General features: G+C 37.2%; 1 protein-coding gene across 5 annotated transcripts in view; it reads right to left on the reverse strand.

Annotated features, from left to right (window-relative positions):
• The window catches only part of LOC146005211 (large proline-rich protein BAG6), a 78,484-nt gene extending 58,896 nt beyond the window's left edge, over positions 1–19,588 (reverse strand). For 3 of the 5 annotated variants that reach the window (XM_083144277.1, XM_083144276.1, XM_083144273.1), the window contains exons 1-7: positions 19,377–19,588; positions 15,716–15,796; positions 13,086–13,203; positions 10,232–10,435; positions 9,284–9,476; positions 7,407–7,630; positions 3,342–3,516 (exon numbers count right to left, since the gene is read on the reverse strand). In XM_083144277.1, coding sequence (XP_083000403.1) covers positions 3,342–3,516; positions 7,407–7,630; positions 9,284–9,476; positions 10,232–10,435; positions 13,086–13,203; positions 15,716–15,778 — 977 coding nt within the window. In that variant the 5' untranslated portion in view covers positions 15,779–15,796; positions 19,377–19,588. The remainder of the gene's footprint in view (positions 1–3,341; positions 3,517–7,406; positions 7,631–9,283; positions 9,477–10,231; positions 10,436–13,085; positions 13,204–15,715; positions 15,797–19,376) is intronic. The other 2 variants (XM_083144274.1, XM_083144275.1) reach the window with 2 other exon arrangements.
• Between the last annotated feature and the right edge of the window lie 465 nt (positions 19,589–20,053).

Genomic DNA, 20,053 nt, shown 5'->3' on the forward strand with positions numbered 1-20,053 from the left:
AAAAATAATTAACTTGATGCGTATTGCTTTTGCAGGGATAAACTACCATAGCTGCCCTCCCAGCACCGTGAATTGGACTCACCCAGGTCAGCCAGTTGCGAGATAAGCTTCACTCTGTGAACACGTGTGTCAGTGCATTGCCGGAAAATGACAAGCGTAAAAGTAGAACAAAGAGTCAATATCAAGTTTCTCATGAAACTTCGAAAATCTGCTACTGAAACATTTCAAATGTTGAGGGAAGTTTATGTTGAAGTGTGCATGTCAAGGACACAAGTTTTCGAGTGGCACAAAAGGTTTTTGGAGGGTAGGGAAAGTTGTGATGATGATGAACAAAATGGTCGCCTGCATTCTTTGGTGACTGAAAGAAACATCAAAAATGTTCGTCATGTTGTGAGAAATGACCGCAGATTGAGTGTTAGAGCAATTGCTGAGGCTGTGAACTTGGACAGGGAGTCAGTCACATGCATCTTAACGGAAGAATTGCAAATGAGAAAAATTTTTGCGAAGGTGGTTCCGAAGTGTTGTCACATGATCAAAAACAGTGCCGAAAGGAATTGTGTATGGACATCGTGGAAAGGATTGACGACAACCCAAATTTCTTGAATTTGATTGTAACTGTCGACGAACATGGATTTTCACCTGCGACCCAGAAACGAAGCTACAATCCATGCAGTGGAAGTGCCCTGGCTCCCCCGACCCAAAGAGGCTTGAACGTCAAAGTCCAAATTTAAGGCAATGCTACTAGTGTTCTTTGACATTCGTGGGATAGTGATGATTGTTTGGGTTCCTAACGGACAAACTGTAAATCAACATTACTACCTTCAGGTGTTGGGGAAACTTCGTGAACAAGTTCGAAATAAAAGACCCCAGTTGTGGGAAAGTGGATGGATCTTGCACCAGGACAATGCACCCACCCATAAGGCATTATCCATACAGCAATTTTTGGCTAGAAAAAACATTGCAGTGTTAGAACACCCACCATACTCACCTGATTTGGCACCTTGCGACTTTTTTTTGTTCCCGAAAATCAAATCTCAACTAAAAGGAACACATTTTACCTCCGTTAATGAATTTTAAAAAAACAACTGAAAAATTACTAAAGGCCTTTACAGAAGATGACTTCCAGGGATGTTACAAACAATGGCAGTGGCGAATGAAGAAGTGTGTTGAAGCAGAGGGGGACTACTTTGAAGGTGACACCACTGACAGGAACCAATAATGTAAGTATTCTGAGTTATTACTTCAATCCTTTTTTTTTTTTTTGTCACACCTCGTAGTTCTTAAAATCACTTTATATACCACTTCTGATACTGAAATGTGCTTAGTTTTTGTACCAAAATCTTGATATTTTATTCACGGTAAATATGTGGCTCTAATAATTACTCATTGACTAAGTAGTGTGTCATGTGTGAAGCTTTGGAAGTGAGTATGTCCACCAAGGTATTCCTTGTTCAACAGGACATGCCGGACAAAACATAAGATTTTTATTGATACCTGATAATTTATTATTTACTGAACTGCGAACACAAAAAAAATGGAATGTTATCACACCACCTTCACCATGGACAAGGAATAATGTGTGGGTTTTTCCCCTAGATCACCTGCATAGCACAGTGCAATGCACAATAACTTTACCTTTACATCACCCAATAAGCATGTTACATTCAGGCATTTAAAAAAAAATCTAATATCAATAAAGTGCTAATATAAAATGTACACACTACCAATACCCAATGTTCTACATATCTGATAAACTACGAGGGTCATCCAGAAAAAAAATGAACATTTTGGAGTAAAACACAAACAACAAATGATGAGTGCAAAAAAATTATGGTACAAACTGGTATCATGTTATGAGCTTGAATGGGTATGGTGAATATGTGGAAAAGTAATTAAGGTATGTAATTTCTGTACCATAAATTATTTGCACACATCATTTGTTGTTTCTGTTTTACACCAAAATGTTCCTTATTTTCAGGATGACCCTCATACTAACTTTGCATAAAAATTCTGCATTGTTCATTGTACTCAAGGCATGTAACTAAGTGATTGCAATGTTTTTGACTTAGAAAAACATAGTACATATGATTTATCTTGTATAATCAGGGTTGAAGATTTTTATGCCTTTACATACATAATCAACTTACAGTAACATCAGATTGGTAAAGTTATCAAGAACTTTTTTCGATAAACTTTTATCTTTATATCCACATCAGACAATACTTGTAGTGTAGAGATTAATCTGCTTGAACCTTATACAGGAAAACCTCGTTAATACGAAGTACCCTTTAATCCGAAGTTCTTCCCATTCCCTAGCCGATAAGATAAAATTTATAATGTATTTCAGTACGGATAAATCGAAACACGGATAATTTTTAATACGAAGTTGTTTACAAGACCCTTCGGCAAAACTGGTTTAGCTTAATTCAAAGTAGACACCTGTGTAAGTCGACAAGAGAAGATCCAATGTGGAGAGAGCTTGGACGTTATTTTAACTTGACCTTGACATGTTTCCTTGTCCTAAGAGCTGCTGATAACTTGAGGAAAGCAGCCCGAAATGCCTGCTGGACATTGACATTCTTTGTCAATGTGCATGGCAGGTCAAGCTCTTTCCCCGCTGAATGCACCACCTTGGAAATATTCACCACTGCTAGATGAGAAATGCAAGATAAGATCGCAGGAATTTTCCAAAATACAAGACGCGTGGTGCCTGGAAGTCTCACCCATCTGCCACAATTAAAAGAAAATACAGTTTTTTAAAAGACTTTTTGCCACAACATGCTTCCCGTGCATAATCGGTTGTATAACTAGGCAGGATAAATGGTGTTAACTGTCTCCTTGGAATATTTGTGTCCACGTAAGCTCAGTGTTCTCATTTTGTGTAACATTTTTACACTTTCTTTAAAACGTACAATATTATTATATAGTACATATAAAGCTTATTTTCTGAGCTACCACCAAGTATAAAACATCCATTGTTGGGGTAATTTATACTCTACTTTATTTACACTTGAAAAACAGGTGCCATCTTGAAAAGTTTGGATAACTGCAAGTCGTTTAATTCGAAGTTGACATTTTTTGGTCCCTTGAACTTCATATTAACGAGGTTTTCCTGCATAATTAAATACCTATTAATTCTAAAATTAATTTATAGATTTTTGATACTTACTTTGTACCTGATACAACACAAAACAAGAATATCTAAACATTAACCTGTGACAGGTCATAAGCAAAGTTTTTCTAGGATAGGAAACCAAACCAAAAAAGTTGCCTAACTTCTGAATCACCCATTTTCATTCTTTCATGTACATAATTTTTTCATGTCTATTTTAAACACTTACTCTACAACTCTTCTGGTAGTTCCGTTGGAGGCAGAGTTCTCAGATTCTGCTGGTTCTGCTTCTCCTTGTGGTGGAGTTGCTTGCTGGGGTGGTGAATCATCTGCAGAGGCATCGCCCATTCTGTTCTCATCTGTTGCATTTGAAGTTCTCTCTCCATTTGATTCATTTCCAGAACCTGTTGACAAAAAAAAATTAGTAACTTTTGTGTTGCTTAATAATGATATGTGTAGTCGTATCTGTGTCAAAACCAGGAAAAAAGTACAAACAACAAAGCATAAATGTTTCTGGAAAAAGTAGACTTATTTCCCATGAAAAAGATGCCAAGTTGTGTAAAACGTAACATAGCAATGGGTTATTACTTTTGGACTAGAACAATTTAGGGAAATTTGGCATAAAAGCCACAAATAACAAATGATGCCGGGTGACATTCATTGGAAACAAGCCTTAAGCCATTGAGCAGCATCTTCATTTGCAACTGGCGTAAGACCCCATGAGGGCCCTTGCCTACCTAAAAACATGCATCCCGTAGAAGGAACCCAAAGCATGACGCCTTAGAATGCACAGCCACGGTGCAAAATGGAGAGATGAAGATACGATTGAAAGAGAATACATATACAGGGTGACTGATAATTAGATGTATTCCCTAAAAGGGGTTAAAGTAGAGACAATTTGCAATAAATTTTACCATATGACCCCGTTTGAAAATTAGTAGTTTGAGATAATCAAATTTCTTTTGTTTCTTTAAAAAATGACAATTTTCCACATAAAAACATGAATTGAGAAAAAACTGCTCATTGTATGGAACTTATTTCAGCATTTTCTGTTAGCTAACAAATAAGTGGTTCGTTGAAAAAAAAAAGTTTTCCCAAACAACAAGGACATGTAAGTACAGGGTGGGTCTAAACTTACAAGTGATGATAAAAAAATGCACTCTTAGCTTACTTGACAACGTATTAATAACAAAAATGGTACAAATTACTGAAATTACTTCCTTGTGTCATCAGCTATCCAACAAGGTACAAATGTTGCTAACATTCACATTTGTGTACAAGAAATAATACTTCATTCATCTTCATGTGAATGGAATACATGAACAAAACAATTAAAGAACATTACACGTCTTGATCAAAGTGGGCACCTCCGTTACGAATGCAGGCATGCAGGTTTTTAACGGACATTTGGTCTCGTAACTCGTGATGTGATGGTGTCCTTGATGTGTTGACCAGCTGTTAAGATCCTCTCCCTGAGCTCTTCTTGCGAGTTTACCGGTGTCTTGTAAACTGTCTTTCATGTGGCTGCAAATGTAAAAGTCGCAAGGCGTCAAATCGATCGGGGGATCAAACTGGGCAGCCATCATGTTGGTAAATCATGTCACGTCTTGTAGCTAGAGGCACATCCTCCAACAACATTGCCATCCCGTTGCTCAAAAAATGTTCATAAGTGATGACATTTTGGGCAGTAAAAATGGCTCGATCTACTGATTGTTCATGATGCCCATCCATACTTCTGCCTGTGCGTGCGACAGTGGCTGGATGAAAATTACCCAAAGAAATGGATTGGCCGAGGCAGCCCAATTCCCTGGCCGGCTCGATCCCCCGATTTGTCGCTTTGCAACTTCTACATTTGGAGCCACATGAAAGGCTTAGTTTACAAGACACCAGTAAATTTGCAAGAAGAGCTCAGGGAGAAGATCTTAACAGCTGGTCAACACATCAAGGACACCATCACATCATGAGTTACGAGACCAAATGTCCGTAAAAAACCTGCGTGCCTGCATTCGTAACGGAGGTGCCCACTTTGAGCAAGACGTGTAATGTTCTTTAATTGTTTTGTTCATTGATTCCATTCACATGCAGATGAATGAAGTATTATTTCTTGTACACAAATATGAATGTTAGCAACATTTGTACCTTGTTGGATAGCTGATGACACAAGGAAGTAATTTCAGTAATTTGTACGCTTCGTGTCATACCATTTTTGTTATTAATACGTTGCCAGGTAAGCTAAGAGTGCATTTTTTTATCATCACTTGTAAGTTTAGACCCACCCGGTACTTACATGTGATTGTTATTTGGGAAAAAACTTTTTTTCAACGAACCACTTATTTGTTAGAAATTTGATTATCTCGAAAACTACTAATTTTCGGACGGGGAATCATATGGTCAAATATATTGCAAATTGTCTCTACTTTAAACCCTTTCAGGGAATGCACCTAATTACCAGTCACCCTGTATATATATATGAGAAACAAATTAGTGGTGTCCCCATTTTTGTGATGAGAAAACAATGCCGGAAAGGTCTCGACTGAATTGAACTTTTCGCGACCCTCTGAAATGCTCAAGCGAACCAGGGAAAAACTACTGGCTTGCCAACACATCCCCTGCCAGGGTGGTTTTACCAGTTCCTACCTATTGTGCCAATGTGGTTATTTGACTTTATTTCGCAAATTTTGTGTTCTTTCCCAGAAAACGTTTTTAGGCACCCTCAACTCCCCACACCTTGTCCGTCATGCCTTATGAGCATCATGACTCTTATTCTCATTACCGACTGCATGCTAGGAACAACAAAGTGCAAGCCACATGTTTCGTTCATAATGACCGATGTGGCAGAGAATGTGTTAACAGAGGGAAAGTGGCAAGACGCTTGGTAATTTAGAACTAACTCTTATTTATCAGTGTGTACTGTACCCCAAAACTTTATGGTTTTGGTTTTTCTCCACCCACCTCCGATTTCACAGTTGCCATCCACACCAACAGCCATAACATGACCTTCAACAACTGTTTCCGTGTTGCCATAATCCATCTTTTACCCCCCACTCAGACACATATTTCCGCAGGCGATGGAAAAGGGCCTATATATCAGGCATGCATGCCACTATAGCCCTCAGACTCAACCTAGCCAACCAATAACCCTTTCCCCTCTTCCCCGAAACCACCCACCCTATGCAGAAAACACTGGTGAAAGTACCTTACATTTGTTTCCTATCTTCTAACTTTCTCTGGCAACATTGTACCAATGCTACAGTTAACCTCGTGAATCTGTGCACCTCTTTCTTCTCCAATGACAATGTATACATGTATACGTCACGAAATATCAACGTATTTCTTTTCCTGTGGTAAGTGTTTACTGTCTCCTTCATGGTTTGTATTTATCCGTCCTTCTGGCACCTTTTCTCATCCTATTCCTGAGTGTAAATTTTAGTATATATATTTAAAATATTTCGTTTAAGATGTGTTGTTGACATTTGCCATTTCCCATAGTCAGGCTCAAAATAAATCTACAAACACAAGTCACAAATGATATGGGATATGTTCAAGTATAAAAAATTGTTAATTCTACAAGAATTTCAAACTAAGATTTACCTAATCAACTTAAAGATAACTTGCAACAATCTTCCGTCTGTCAGAAAGATTGTTCTGCAAAGGACACTAACAAAGTGAACAGACTGAGAGAATTCTGTATTATATTTTCCAGACAGACTTTCCTCTCGTGACAAACTTGCCTCAGGCCATTAATAAATATGTATAAATTCCATGGGATTTGGATTAATAAAAGTTGCCATTTGTCACGTGAAAAATTCACACAGAATTCCCGGTGAGTAGCCACCCTGTGATTGATTGAGTGACAAGCGTAAGTCAGTTACTCAACACTACTACATGAAGGTTTTAACTCTTCTACGAGAATGTGTGTGGAGGAAACTGGCATATCTCTGGAAGAAAAACGTCTGGATGCTTCATCAGAATAATGCGTTAGTTCACAATGCCATGTCTCAGATTTAGCCCCTTGTGGCTTCTTTCTTGTTCCAAAAGTGAAAACTGCCTTGAAGGGAACCCATTTCCAGTCCATGGAAGCGGTGAAGGCAAAAACGACAAGAGTTGCTGAACAAGGTAAAAGTTGCAGTGCAGCAACGCTGCTTCAAACAGTGGCAGACACGTATGCAGCGGTATATGGATAGTGTACATTGAAGGTGATAGCATGTAATTAATATGTACGTGTCTGTCAGTAAAGGAATTTATACCATCAGTCCCGTTTTTAATAGTCGCACCTTGTATGTTAAGACCTTACCTTGAATTCTGATGTTCACCGTTTCTTGAGTTCCTTGGGGCTGACCACGTACAATGGTTATGTTTGGAACACCTGCAGCATGAGCAGCTGAAACAGCTGCTGCGATGGCAGCTGCAGTTGCAGCCTGGGCAGCTTGTGCAATGCTTCCAGCAAGAGGGTGAGAGTTGAAGACTTGTGCCCCAACAGAACGGTTCTCTGCACCATTTGCAGTGCCAGATGGCTCACTGGTAAAAAAAAATTAAGATATCAGTACATATGAAGACTAGAAAGCATTTTAATATGCACATACTACATTGCCAAGAAGAAAAGAAGTAACAAACCATCATTACTTTTTAGTGGTAAAACAAGAGAAAAAAAAATTAAACACTTTTATATTCATGAAGAAATAAAGGCAGAAAGTAACAGAAATTGATAGATGGTTTTATATACAGGGTGGATGGAAAATATCTCACTATTTAAAAATACTTATAACTAGGGATGTGCCGAAGCCGATTACCGATGTATGAAAATCGGCCGAAATTGACATATCGGCATCGGAATCGGCAAAAATCCGATATTTAAACCGGTACAGATTATACTAGAGTTTTACCTTCTAATAAGATTTATATTCTAGTTTTGTAAGATTTATTGAAAATTTGGTTATGATTCGTCATTATTGTAGAGTTTTTGTAATAAAATTATTGCAAACTCTCATTCTAATAAGTTTTATATTCTAGTTTTGTAAGATTTATTGAAAATTTGGTTATGATTCGTCATTATTGTAGAGTTTTTGTAATAAAATTATTGCAAACTCTCATTCAGAGGATCAACCTAACTACTATAAATCAGAAATAAAACAGTACATTGCTGAACCAGGATCTGCTGTTGTATTGGAAATTCAAAAATGAGTATTCAAACCAGAAGCAAGTGCTGAGAAAATACTTGAGCATACCTGCTGCATCAGTATTCAGTGATTGAGTGTTCAGTGTTGCTGAACAGATTTGCGATAAGAGAAGTAGGTTACTTCCTGAAGTGCTTCCAAATCTCGTATTTCTGAAGTTGAATCTGACAGAACAGGAATTCATTTTGCATTTCAAAGAACTGCTTGTGTACTAATGTTAAATCTTTAGGTTCGCATAACCAACTTTTGTAGATGCAAATGTACATTCGCATCTCTTGAGAATATATATGTATATGCATATGATATGCAATAGAAATGTACATAGAAAATTTATTTTTGTCATGCTGAAAATAACATCCCATTTCTGTTCAATAATCTTATGTATCGGAATCGGTTAAATATCGGCATCGGTATCGGTTCCAAAAATTATCGGTGAGTACATTGGCATCGGTAAATTTTCAGCTTCGTCACATTCCTACTTATAACTAGAGCCACATATTTATGGAGAATAAAAGATTGAAATTTCGGTATAAAAAGTAGGCATATTTCGGGATCAAAAGTGGTATATACAATGGCATTTCAATGTTAAAAAAGTAAAAGCAAGAATCATTAAGATACTACTTTTAATGGAATAAAATACGTTGAGCAATGGCATATAGATACAATGGAACACAGATTTTAAATTTTTCTGCATTATACATTAAACTTTGATGGTCCAAACATAGCAAAACGTAAAGAAATTTTACATGTTCCTGTATTTTAAGTTTTTTTTAGCTTGGTCCCCTGAAGAACTTAAAATCGGGGTTCCACTGTATAAGGAAGCAATCGCATTAACTACTTCAAAATTAAAAATGGATACTTGGTAACTCTTCTAGGACATCTTCGACAATTAATTAAATGCATATTGGTACATATTTGTTGTAACACCATGCTTCTCTTTTGTTTACACATGGTTTCTCTTACAGAACCTACAATTCTGAAAAAAACAACAACTTGCCTTCCATTCTCTGATGGTTCATCTGCAACAGTTTCACTGTCTCCCTGTGACTGCTGTTGCTGTTGCTGCTGCTGCTGTTCATTCTCAGGGTTTTCAAGTTTTGTCAAAATTTCCCCAGCTTGGGTCAGCATGCTCTGTGCAACAGACAAGCGCATCTGAGACACACTCTGGGTTGCCTGAGTGGGTCGTGAAGCTGGAAAAATTCAATTTTCATAAATAGAAAAAAATTAAAAATATCACATAATCCATGCTACAAAACTTCCATATAATATACAGCTGAAAACATGGCACAAGAAAGGTGATACTGAACAAACATATCTATTACCCTGTTGCTATTTAATTTGTTTCAATAATGAAAATAGATTGAAATGAAACCCAATTCTGAAATTCCATTCTGGCGGAATTCGGACATGCACCTCCAGTCACACGGGATGTGTATCAGAGGGATTTGTCAGGCGAGAAATAATAAAAAACTTCCAGAGTGGTGCAAATCCATAACATAATATTGATCTCTCTTTCTTCTACTATGGAATAAAAGCGAAAACTTTGGGATGCTACACACAGTGAAGGGCAAGGGGAGAGGTGGCATGGTTGGTGACTCATTGTATACACAATGGTCCACATGGCAACAGGTGACTCATTGAATAGGTATAATGTCATTTGCTCTTGATCTGCATAGTAACACCTTTATGACCTACAACTAAGAAAGCCATTTCTTGAACCTGAATTGTACTACGCATTATGTATGAGATATAATTGTCGCTTTTCCCCATCAAAAAGCAAGGTGAGCATTATATATGCACGAGCATTACACATGCGTAAATATGGTATGTGAAAGAAAAAGAACAAAAAAAAAAAATTAAATTTTACAAATGCTCTTCATGAATACTATTTACTTCGGATCTGCAGTACTACGAGAGAAGCAGTAATCAAACATGCAGTACTTACTTCTGGAATCAATAAAGTCTGCTGGAATAGCCATGGCACCCAGATACATTGCACTACCATCCATCCGAGGTTGCCGATGATGGTGCTGATGAGGGCGGCGATTCTGACTATTGGCGGAATTTGATCTTCCAGTCTGGTTACCTCCTGGGCGACCCGACGACGGAGGTGGTCTTTGAACCAGGTGGATAACTTTCCCATTGACATCTGCAATAAATTACAGAAACGTCAACAACTTGGATTTAATAATTATGAAGTGAATAACAACACCAGTTAATTTACTTGGAAAAGAAACACAACTTTCAGTAAACCTGAAATTGACAAATACACAGAACTGTAAGTTGACTCAGTTCACACTTAGCACAGCACCAGCACAAAATGCCAGGATCCCATGTATGGAGACTCAATTATCACAAACACTTCAATTAGTTATTGTTACTGAGATGATACCATCTAGAACCTTCCATGAAAAAAGGTAATAGTTTAAATCTGCATACATACTATTGTAAATTCAATACCTAAGTTCTCAACTGCAAGTATATCACATAATATACATATATGTACAGGGTGTCCAAAAAGTCACACAACAGAGATTTTGAACATACATAACTTTTGCACAAACAGTGATAGACATATAAAACTTACAGTGGGTATTAACCTTGTCTATGTGTATATTTTTTAAACATTAAACAACAATATCATGCTCTGCATGGACGTTCAGTATGTGGAAAAGTTACCAAGGTGTAAAAATGTTTTTGTACAAAGTAAAAACAAACATGGATAAAAGACAGCAGTGAAGTTGCATGCAAAATTTTTCGATGGGTATCTATGTGTATCGATGGTCTGTATAGGAATTTATGGTAATTAAAAAAGAACAATATTCTTTTTACACATTACTGGCAATTTATGGGGTAAATTATGGCATATTCATAAAAATATATTTTCTACCAAAATATGATGTGTACTGGCAACATTGGTCAGAGGGCAGTACCAGGTGTGCTCAACATCTGGTTATGATATTCAATCAGTGACCAGATGAAATAAAAGATTGGAAATTTATCACACAAAAACCTCACCTGCCTACATTTTGTTCAAAAATTGTGTACGTTCAAAATCTCGGTTGAGTGAACTTTCGAACACCCTGTATATCTACCAGAGTTTGGATTTAAAATATACTTAGGTGCACAAGATATCAGAATAGAGTAAAAACTCGAATTTACATTCTTCAGTGGATCAAGATGAAAACTTATAATGAAGGAAAATGTAAAATCTCTCAACTTGAAATCGAGGTTCCACTGCACTAAAATACATGAACTTGTGCAAAATTGATGACAATTGTGCCTTTTTCAAAGTTTCCAGAATATTTAAACTACACAGATGTGCCACTGCATTTTGCTGACCACATGAGGTACCAAGCCTTTACATTCACAGGGCTGAAACTACTCATGGGGAAAAAATAGTATGTAAATCACCAATTTCATTAAAACCTGCCCACAAAAATAGAATTTTAAAACGGAATATACGATTTCACATTTTAAAAACTATCCGGCATGTAGGTCATCACACAGTTTATAATGAACAAAAACAAATGTTTTTATTAAGACAGGACACTATTACACCAAAAAACACCAGATTAATGCAAAAACAAACACAAAAGTTGTGCTGCCATACTGAAATGAACTCTAACACAAAATTTGCAGTTTATTTTTGACAATGTTTTCTGGTGTGGGATCATTCTGAACCTTGATATTACGCTTTTCAGGGGAACAAGCTGCGGGAACATGTACAATTGAGGAAAATTCTATAACGTTTTGCTATGTTAGGACCATCGAGATTGAATGTATTTGGTAGGGTCAATAAATAACTGGATTAATGCCATGAAAAAGTGAAATAAAGTGACAGAGCGATGAAACTTACGGGATATGTAGGCCAGGTTGAGGTAAGCCACATGTGCAAGAGACGAGTTCCAGACTGCATCGCTAGGTGGCAGCACTGGCAGGGAAGGGATGTTGTGTATGTGCAATTTGCCTCCAAGGTGCCAGTCAGTCATTCAGTGAGGTGAGTCATCGCCTTCACAGGGTCAGGTGCAAAGGAGATTCAGCGATCAGTTTTTGACGGCAGAAGGCAACACCATAGTGAAGGTGTTCATGAACAATAGTGTATGTTGTACCATGACTAATGCAGATTTCGGTTGCAATCTGGTTCGGACTATTCCACTGACACTCCCATATGAGATCATCAACGGCAGAAATGGACTCATCCGTAATGGCATACTCCCCTGTGTTGTTGAGGCACCTGACACTGTGAAAGGCATGACTCACCTCACTGAATGATTGACTGGCTCCTTGGAGGCAAATTGCAAATACACAACCTCCCTTTCCTCCCAGTGCTGCCACCTAGCGACATAATCTGGAACTCGTCTTACAGACATGTGGCGTACCCCAGCCTGGCCAACATATCCTGCAAGTTTCATCGCTCTGTCACTTTATTTCGCTTCTTCACGGCATTAATCCAGTTATTTATTGAACATACCAAATATAATGTGAGAAAATGTAAAATCCGTCAATACAAAACCAGGGTTCCACCATAATAGCATCACACGCACACAAGTGAAAGATTATGAACATGGACATAACAATGAAAATTTCCATTTCCCAAGTAAAATCTGCAATATTAGTCAGCCCAGTGACACCAAAATGTAATTCTATATATAAAATTTAAAAGACCTGCATCAAAATTTTTAATTGCCACAAACACGTGTCTTAAATTATTCTCAATATGTTTAAATGAAAAATTCAAATATATTACTCAAACTAAAATGTTGGTCATAAGCAAGAAGCAAAAATTGAATACGAACCATATTCACTTAAATTCTTATCATCTTGCAGCACACGTCCACAGTAGATTAGTCTCTGGGATTCCGCCGGTAGGTTGATTGATTCCGCTATTTTTTCCTTGAATTGCTTCACTGTAAACTGTGGGAAAATAATGAAGGTATCATTATCAATAAAAAAAAGTCCTAACAATGAAAATTGTTTCCAAAAAATAACTATCTCTTTTGAACAAGAAATATTTCCCAGACAGGAACACGCAAAAGAAACTGAAGCTTTATTTTATTGATTGATTTGGTAAAATTTACTTTGCTTTTCTGCCATTTTTGATTAATCACGAAGATGACAATGGTGTTTAAGTCCACTTCATGCACAGTGGACCTATAGTTTAGAATTGGATCTGTAACACTATGCCTCCACCGGATATCGAACCCAGGACTCCTTGATTACAACCATTGCGGCATCGGGGAGGACCCACAAACAAGATAATGAGTGATGCAATTGATGAAGACACACTCACAAAGAACACCCATGCCCAGAGTGGGATTTGAAACTGAAACCCCTGGCATCCTAATGTGCTGTGCTAACCACTCCACCACGGAGACAAGCAAGTGAACTTTTGCAACAGCAAGCCAATGGTATTGATACTTGCCATTCCGCTACTGGCACTGCATAGTAGAATTCTTCAAAAGAACTATTCTGTTTCTCACATCACACTATGCTACTTCATTTCTAGTCTGCAAGCATTCAAGTGAGATAGTGTTCCATGCTTCCAATGAATTTTTTGAGGCATAAAGTTGAAAAATGTTGTCAGGTCTTGTCCCCATTTTTCCAATATTAGTTAAAACTATAATTTTGACCCCTTTTCCCTCCTGCCACTTAGCAAATTATATACCAGGTGTTCACCTGTCTATTCTATGAAACAAAAGAGGCTCGGCTACTAGGAAGGGGAACTTCTTTTTTGTTTGTTGAGAAACCCTAAGATTTATGGCTGTGGTTTCCAATGAAGAAGAAAAGTAGTGAAATGTTTTCTCAGACACTGTGACTGAAAAAGAATCAGCATAACAGTATTTTGACATGAAAACAAAACATGGCTGCTTAGGATGACAACCATCAAGCACAAAGAAATGGTGCATATATGCTGGGCTTTAACAACTTTAAAAAAATGCAGATATGCTTACTAATTATCACAGATACCAGTCCTTGAAAACTGTTCGAAACATTAAGCATCAATATTCTTTAAAATATTCAAGAATTAAATCAGTCAGGCCCCCGTGACGGAGTGCTTAGCACATCACCCTACAGTGCCAGGTCCCGGGTTTGAATCTCAGCCTGGATGTTTGTGAGTGTCCATTCGTCAATTTCATCATGTCATCACTCATCCCCATCTTCGCAAATTAGATACAAGTGGGACAAAAAGCAAAGTAAAATAAAGTAAATCAATCACTCAATCAAACAACAGCCGCAGTAGTCCAGTCGTTACGGCATCTGACTACCATGCGAGAGGCCCAGGTTCGATCCCTGGCAGGGGAAAACCGGAATTTTTTCCACCTGTTCAAGCAGCTCCGGTATCCACCCAGCGGGTACCTGGAGGAAACTCTGGGGGGTAAAGGTGGCCAGGGGCATGGTGCTGATCACATCACCCCCACATTCGGCCGTGATCAAGACAGTATGGGGCCTCAACTCCACACCCCCTATATGCCTTCATGGCATGGTGCATAGCACAGGGGAGCACTTTACCTTTTACCAATCAATCAAACAAACAATTACATCAGAATATGAAAATATCTGTTGTGTAATTACAAAATAGTTTTTCATATAATACTGGTGAAAAATAAATTGAAAATTTGAATGTTGCATAATTTCCAGGGTAATTAGACACTGTGAAAGTGGTGTCTGGTATTTATGCAGACCCCGGGAAAGACTAAATGCCTGAAAAGTACGAAACGGTGCCAGTAAGTAAAATCAAACTGATACATCTGGCCAGCATTGCTTCCGGGTATACACCAAAAACTTTGTAATGGAACGATGGAAGAGGACCTGCATATCAGCCACAACCCCTGACCAGAACAAGCCCATTCAGTAAATTCCCCTCCTCGCATTATAACCCCCCTCCACCGTACACACACACCACCCACCCAACAATTCACAGTAACAGTTTGGCGAGAGATGCAACTGTAACTTCATCTTGATCTGGCAACTTTGCACGTTGAACACTCACTTCCGTTTCCACTACATTTTTGTCTACATCTCAAAATGCAGCTCATGGCCATATAAATCTAAAGTTTATGCAATGCATGTTCAGTGTTTTCTATTTCCTTCTTACTTGCTGTTCAGCTCATTCTACATTCACTGTCTCTATACATGTAGGGGGCTAAGAATCTCTTGCCTGGATTCTGAAAAGTTTGAGACCCATTTCTTAATACTAAAATTGTGAAATTTCATGAAAATCTAGGTTGGACAGATATATCATTAATCACATCCGTTTAAACACTGAATTGTAGTAGATGCAATGCCTCAACAACACTTAAATCAAAACAAAACAGATTATACTTTATTGTACATTAACTTTTCAATAAACAAAGAGAGCATCTGCAACGATTACAGCTAAAGAAAGATAAATTACAGCTTTACAAGCTCTCTATAAAATACTTACATCATCTGGCACAGAGAAGTTGTGATTCTGGGAATCTAAAGTTTTCACAGTTATATCAATCATTTTATCTGCTTTGGTAACCTGTGAAGTAAAGGAACAAAATCATATTTTTCAACAATACATTGTGCACAAAATACATTTATTTCCTACATTATGTATAAGCTTTGCATAGAATTCCAGAAAAAAACATACATAAATACATGGTAAAAATTTACTATTCGTCGGACACCTATGACTTCTTTGTTTCATCAATTTTTGACATTTGTACTGAACTATTTGCTTCGCGGAACATTCCTTAAGGTGTATTCACGTTTTTTTGATCAAAGTAATTGCAATTTTTCACATTACAAGTACTTCTTTCTCGTAGTCTTTTCGCTTGCCTCAGACACAATATGGCGCGTACACCTTCCTACATAATCGCACGCTGTGCTTGTGTTTTGTCGATTTTCATTTGTTATGCAGTGTTTCAACATTCGGAACCCAAGAAATGCCCGTGAACATAGCTGATGTGATCTATTTTTTTTTAAAAAAAACTTTTTCACATTGTTTTACGAAGAAAATTTTAATGGTTCGTAGGGCTATCCATGAATGGTTTTTGGGGCTATCCGTCCCAGAATCGGTGGGAAATTTAAAGTAAAAAAATATAATGTTTCTAACTTTCATTGCAAACACAGACGGTTTGAAACACTGGATACCCAATGAACATGAACAAAACACAATCACGATGCGTGATGATGTACAAAGGTGTACGTGCCAAAGGCTATTCTCAGTCGGAAAATTAATTTTCAACAAAGAACATGAATTTCCCCTATCATACATTCCCACATCACACAAAACACCTTCCCGATGTTAGACAATGCTACAGGAACTTATTACGGTAAGTAATTTCTTCTGTAAAAATGAAGAAATCTGTCCGAAGAATAGTAAATTAGTACCTGTTTTGGTACACAAATAATTCTTACAGTAACACAAATTGATCACAGTAATGTGGAATGAGGCTGCTCAGGCAAAGCTAATGCAGATGGCAGCACCTAAGTTGCATATGTACAATTGCAATGGGTAACTCTTCTCCAATTTCAGGACATGGAAATATCTACGTTACTATTTTAAATTTGAAAAATGACATTGGAGTTAGTGAATGTTAAACATCAGCCCATTGCACAATGAAGGTGTGGTGAGATCTTTAACTGGTGATTGGTTTTGATATCTAGAAACATGTACAAACTAATGTACTAAAAATGTTTTTTTTCTAAAATGGTCATGCAATCAATTATTTTAAAATTGGTTCATTTGACATGGAATGACCATGGTTCTCTTTCTGTATAAGAATAAATATACTTGTTTCCCACATAAAACATCAGCTTGACTAACTTTCATTTGACTTGCGCTTATACTTTAAAATGAACTAAAAAGAGAAATTGTAATGAACTAAACTAAACTTCAAGCCACAAAACCAGGGCCTGCCAAGTGGATTTTCCATTGGGTGATGTGTGGAGGGCACGTCAAGGCCCACATTTGATCCCCATGTGAAAAAAGATACTTGTAAACATGCACCATGAAATATACATATATATGCTTCAGTATATGAATATTAATGGAAATAAAAATCCATTACTTGAAAAAATCTGCACTTATTTCCTACTTGTTACTTTTAAGATACAACTGTGCTTTGATGCAATAATGAAATGTAGGAAAGCAAACAACAGTGAATCAGCACCTGCTCAATGACATGACAAATTAGAACAATAAATTATTCACTCAAACATTGGAAGCATTAAAAACTGATTTTTTTCTGAGGGGGCTCAAGGCTCCCTCCTTTCTGGCTTCAGGAGCCACTGCAATTGTACTTTCCAGAATAAAATTATAAATTTATTGCATTTTGTTTCACTAAAGAGAGTATGGCAACAAATTGTGCAACAATGTTTGGGTGTGGATGTGAAAATCTGGAAGAGGAAGTAAGTGTTTGCACCTCTAAAATGTGAGACATTTCATCAGACTAATCTACAATGGAGTCTGACCTCACAGTGAGATCTACACAGACAACCACATTTACACATGAAAATGTTATTTAATAGTGAATATAGTTTTGTTACCCAAAGAAAAAATTAAACTTCCTTAAAAATTAACCTACTGCAAATTGGAATTCATGTTATGATGAAATTTCATAGCACACTGGCTACAGCATGATGTTCTCATTTATGGTTCACTCATATTTTTTAGTGTGAATAGCATTCGCTTATCCTACAATTTAAACAAGTAACTTCAGTTAAAAGAATGACATAAAATTCTCTATCCTATAGTTTGACAATAGCGGTAAATTTCATTGGTTCAGATTTCACTTTGAACTGTATGTCCAGTCCAATAAACACACTTGCACATAAAGTGAGCAGAAAACAAATAATTCAATTCTGGAAGAAGTGTCCCATATCATCAGTTGAATATACAGCCTTTTGCAGACGATTTTATTGGATAATGTGGTAATCCTGAAATGTATTCCTTCTGTATGTATGTACTGGTATGTAAATGATGCTTTCATTGAACTAATAGAATGATTGAAAATTTGGTACTACTTTACTATACCTGAGACACCTGGAAATGATTCCTTTCGCACTTTTTGACATTGCTAACGTACTATACTGCATTCCGGAACAATTATTTAGGTGAAATAATGGAATTCGTAACGAAAATAATGTATATTTCTTACATTTACGAGTACTTACTGTTCTTGTTTATTTCCACACACAACATGGCGGTAGCTTACCGTTGATCGCAATAGCGCGTCGGAAATAATTTTTTTAACATTAAAAACACTTTAGGAATTTTAAATTGACTTTTTTACTTACGAGGTATGCCTACTAGGTTAGGTTAGGCCTGTTAGGTTAGGTTCCATTAGCACTCCTTTCGTTCAATTTAGCATATACGGACAACATCGGCTTGTAGCAGCAGCAATATCGCGCTCTCGTAAAAAGCAAATGGCGGGAGCAGAAATAGCACGTTGGAGAGAGATTTTCGTATAAAACCACATGGATTAGCATTAAAATGGACCAAAACTACATTCCTGAACATCAACAACACTCCAGAAAATGAATTCCGTAAGTACTTTCTCCTGTAAATTTGAAGGAATCCGTCTCAGGTATAGTAAAGTGTTACCGAAAATTTCTTACCGTTTGGTTTTTTTTAGTGCTACATTGAGATGATATAATATACTGCATTTACTCTACTACAGTATCTACCTCAGCTAAAAATTCGGCCTCATTCCATTTAAGTATAGGCCTATATAGGGAAACAGGAATGTGTCTTAGTATTAAAGTTGAAAAAAGTGAATTCTTCCGAATATATGCACATTTAATTGCACTACAACGTAACCATTAAGACGATTATATATAATTAACTTAGTTACAGTAGCAACGAAATATATTGGATGTTAACTTTCGATTAGCCAATTCCACGAATTGGCACAATACTTTGGCTATATTCATGTATGTAGGCGTTGGCAAGAGTGGTACTGAACACAATTCACGCCTTACACGTAATTTGATACACAGATAACTGGCCTTACACGTTATATATCTTGAACTGTCATTTCTTAGCACATTCCGAAGCTAAAGTTAAAGTATTTTAGAAAACTGTGTATATGAATTGCAAGACTCCCAGGTCTTACCTTCACTAACCCCACTTAAATCCTTTTCGTATGAGTAACGTAGTTAGTTCACCATTAACAATCTCAAATGCCACTGATGCTAGTGTAGACGCTTACATCTATTCACACAAATTTTAGGCATTAACTACACACAACAATTTACACACACAATCACAAATTCCGACTTCTTTAGAGATTGTGGCGTTATCTGTTGATAAAATAAAATGTTACTATCCTTTCGGTGACACTATTGCCAGATCCTTGGTCAACATGATTTCTGATCTGGTAATTTCTCTGATGACCAGCAGGGTGATTCACGAAAATTACTACGTAATCGAATTTTCTAGTCAAAGATGTAGTCAAGTGCGATTCACGCAAAACTGCGGGGACACGATGCCAAAACTCAGGGGGGTTACGGACAGTTCACTATCCTTTTATACGGGCAAAAGTAGCAAAAAGTTAAGGCAAATGCCCCCACGCCCACCCCTAATCGCATTACTGGTCACGGTAGTATCATCGAATATGGTAGCATTGCCACCGGCCCTGGCCGCCGTCCACTAAAAGTTAATCTCCCGATAATGTTTATTATTTTTTTTGCCCACACTAGAAATTTACGCTATTATAAACGTTTTCGTAAATAAATAGTTTTGGTCTTAATTGGGTCACCAAACATGGATCACGCAGTGTTGGTTACATTT

This window comes from Lepisma saccharinum, chromosome 23 (genome assembly GCF_977018435.1).
Source record: "Lepisma saccharinum chromosome 23, izLepSacc3.1, whole genome shotgun sequence".
Classification (NCBI taxonomy): Eukaryota; Metazoa; Arthropoda; class Insecta; order Zygentoma; family Lepismatidae; genus Lepisma; species Lepisma saccharinum.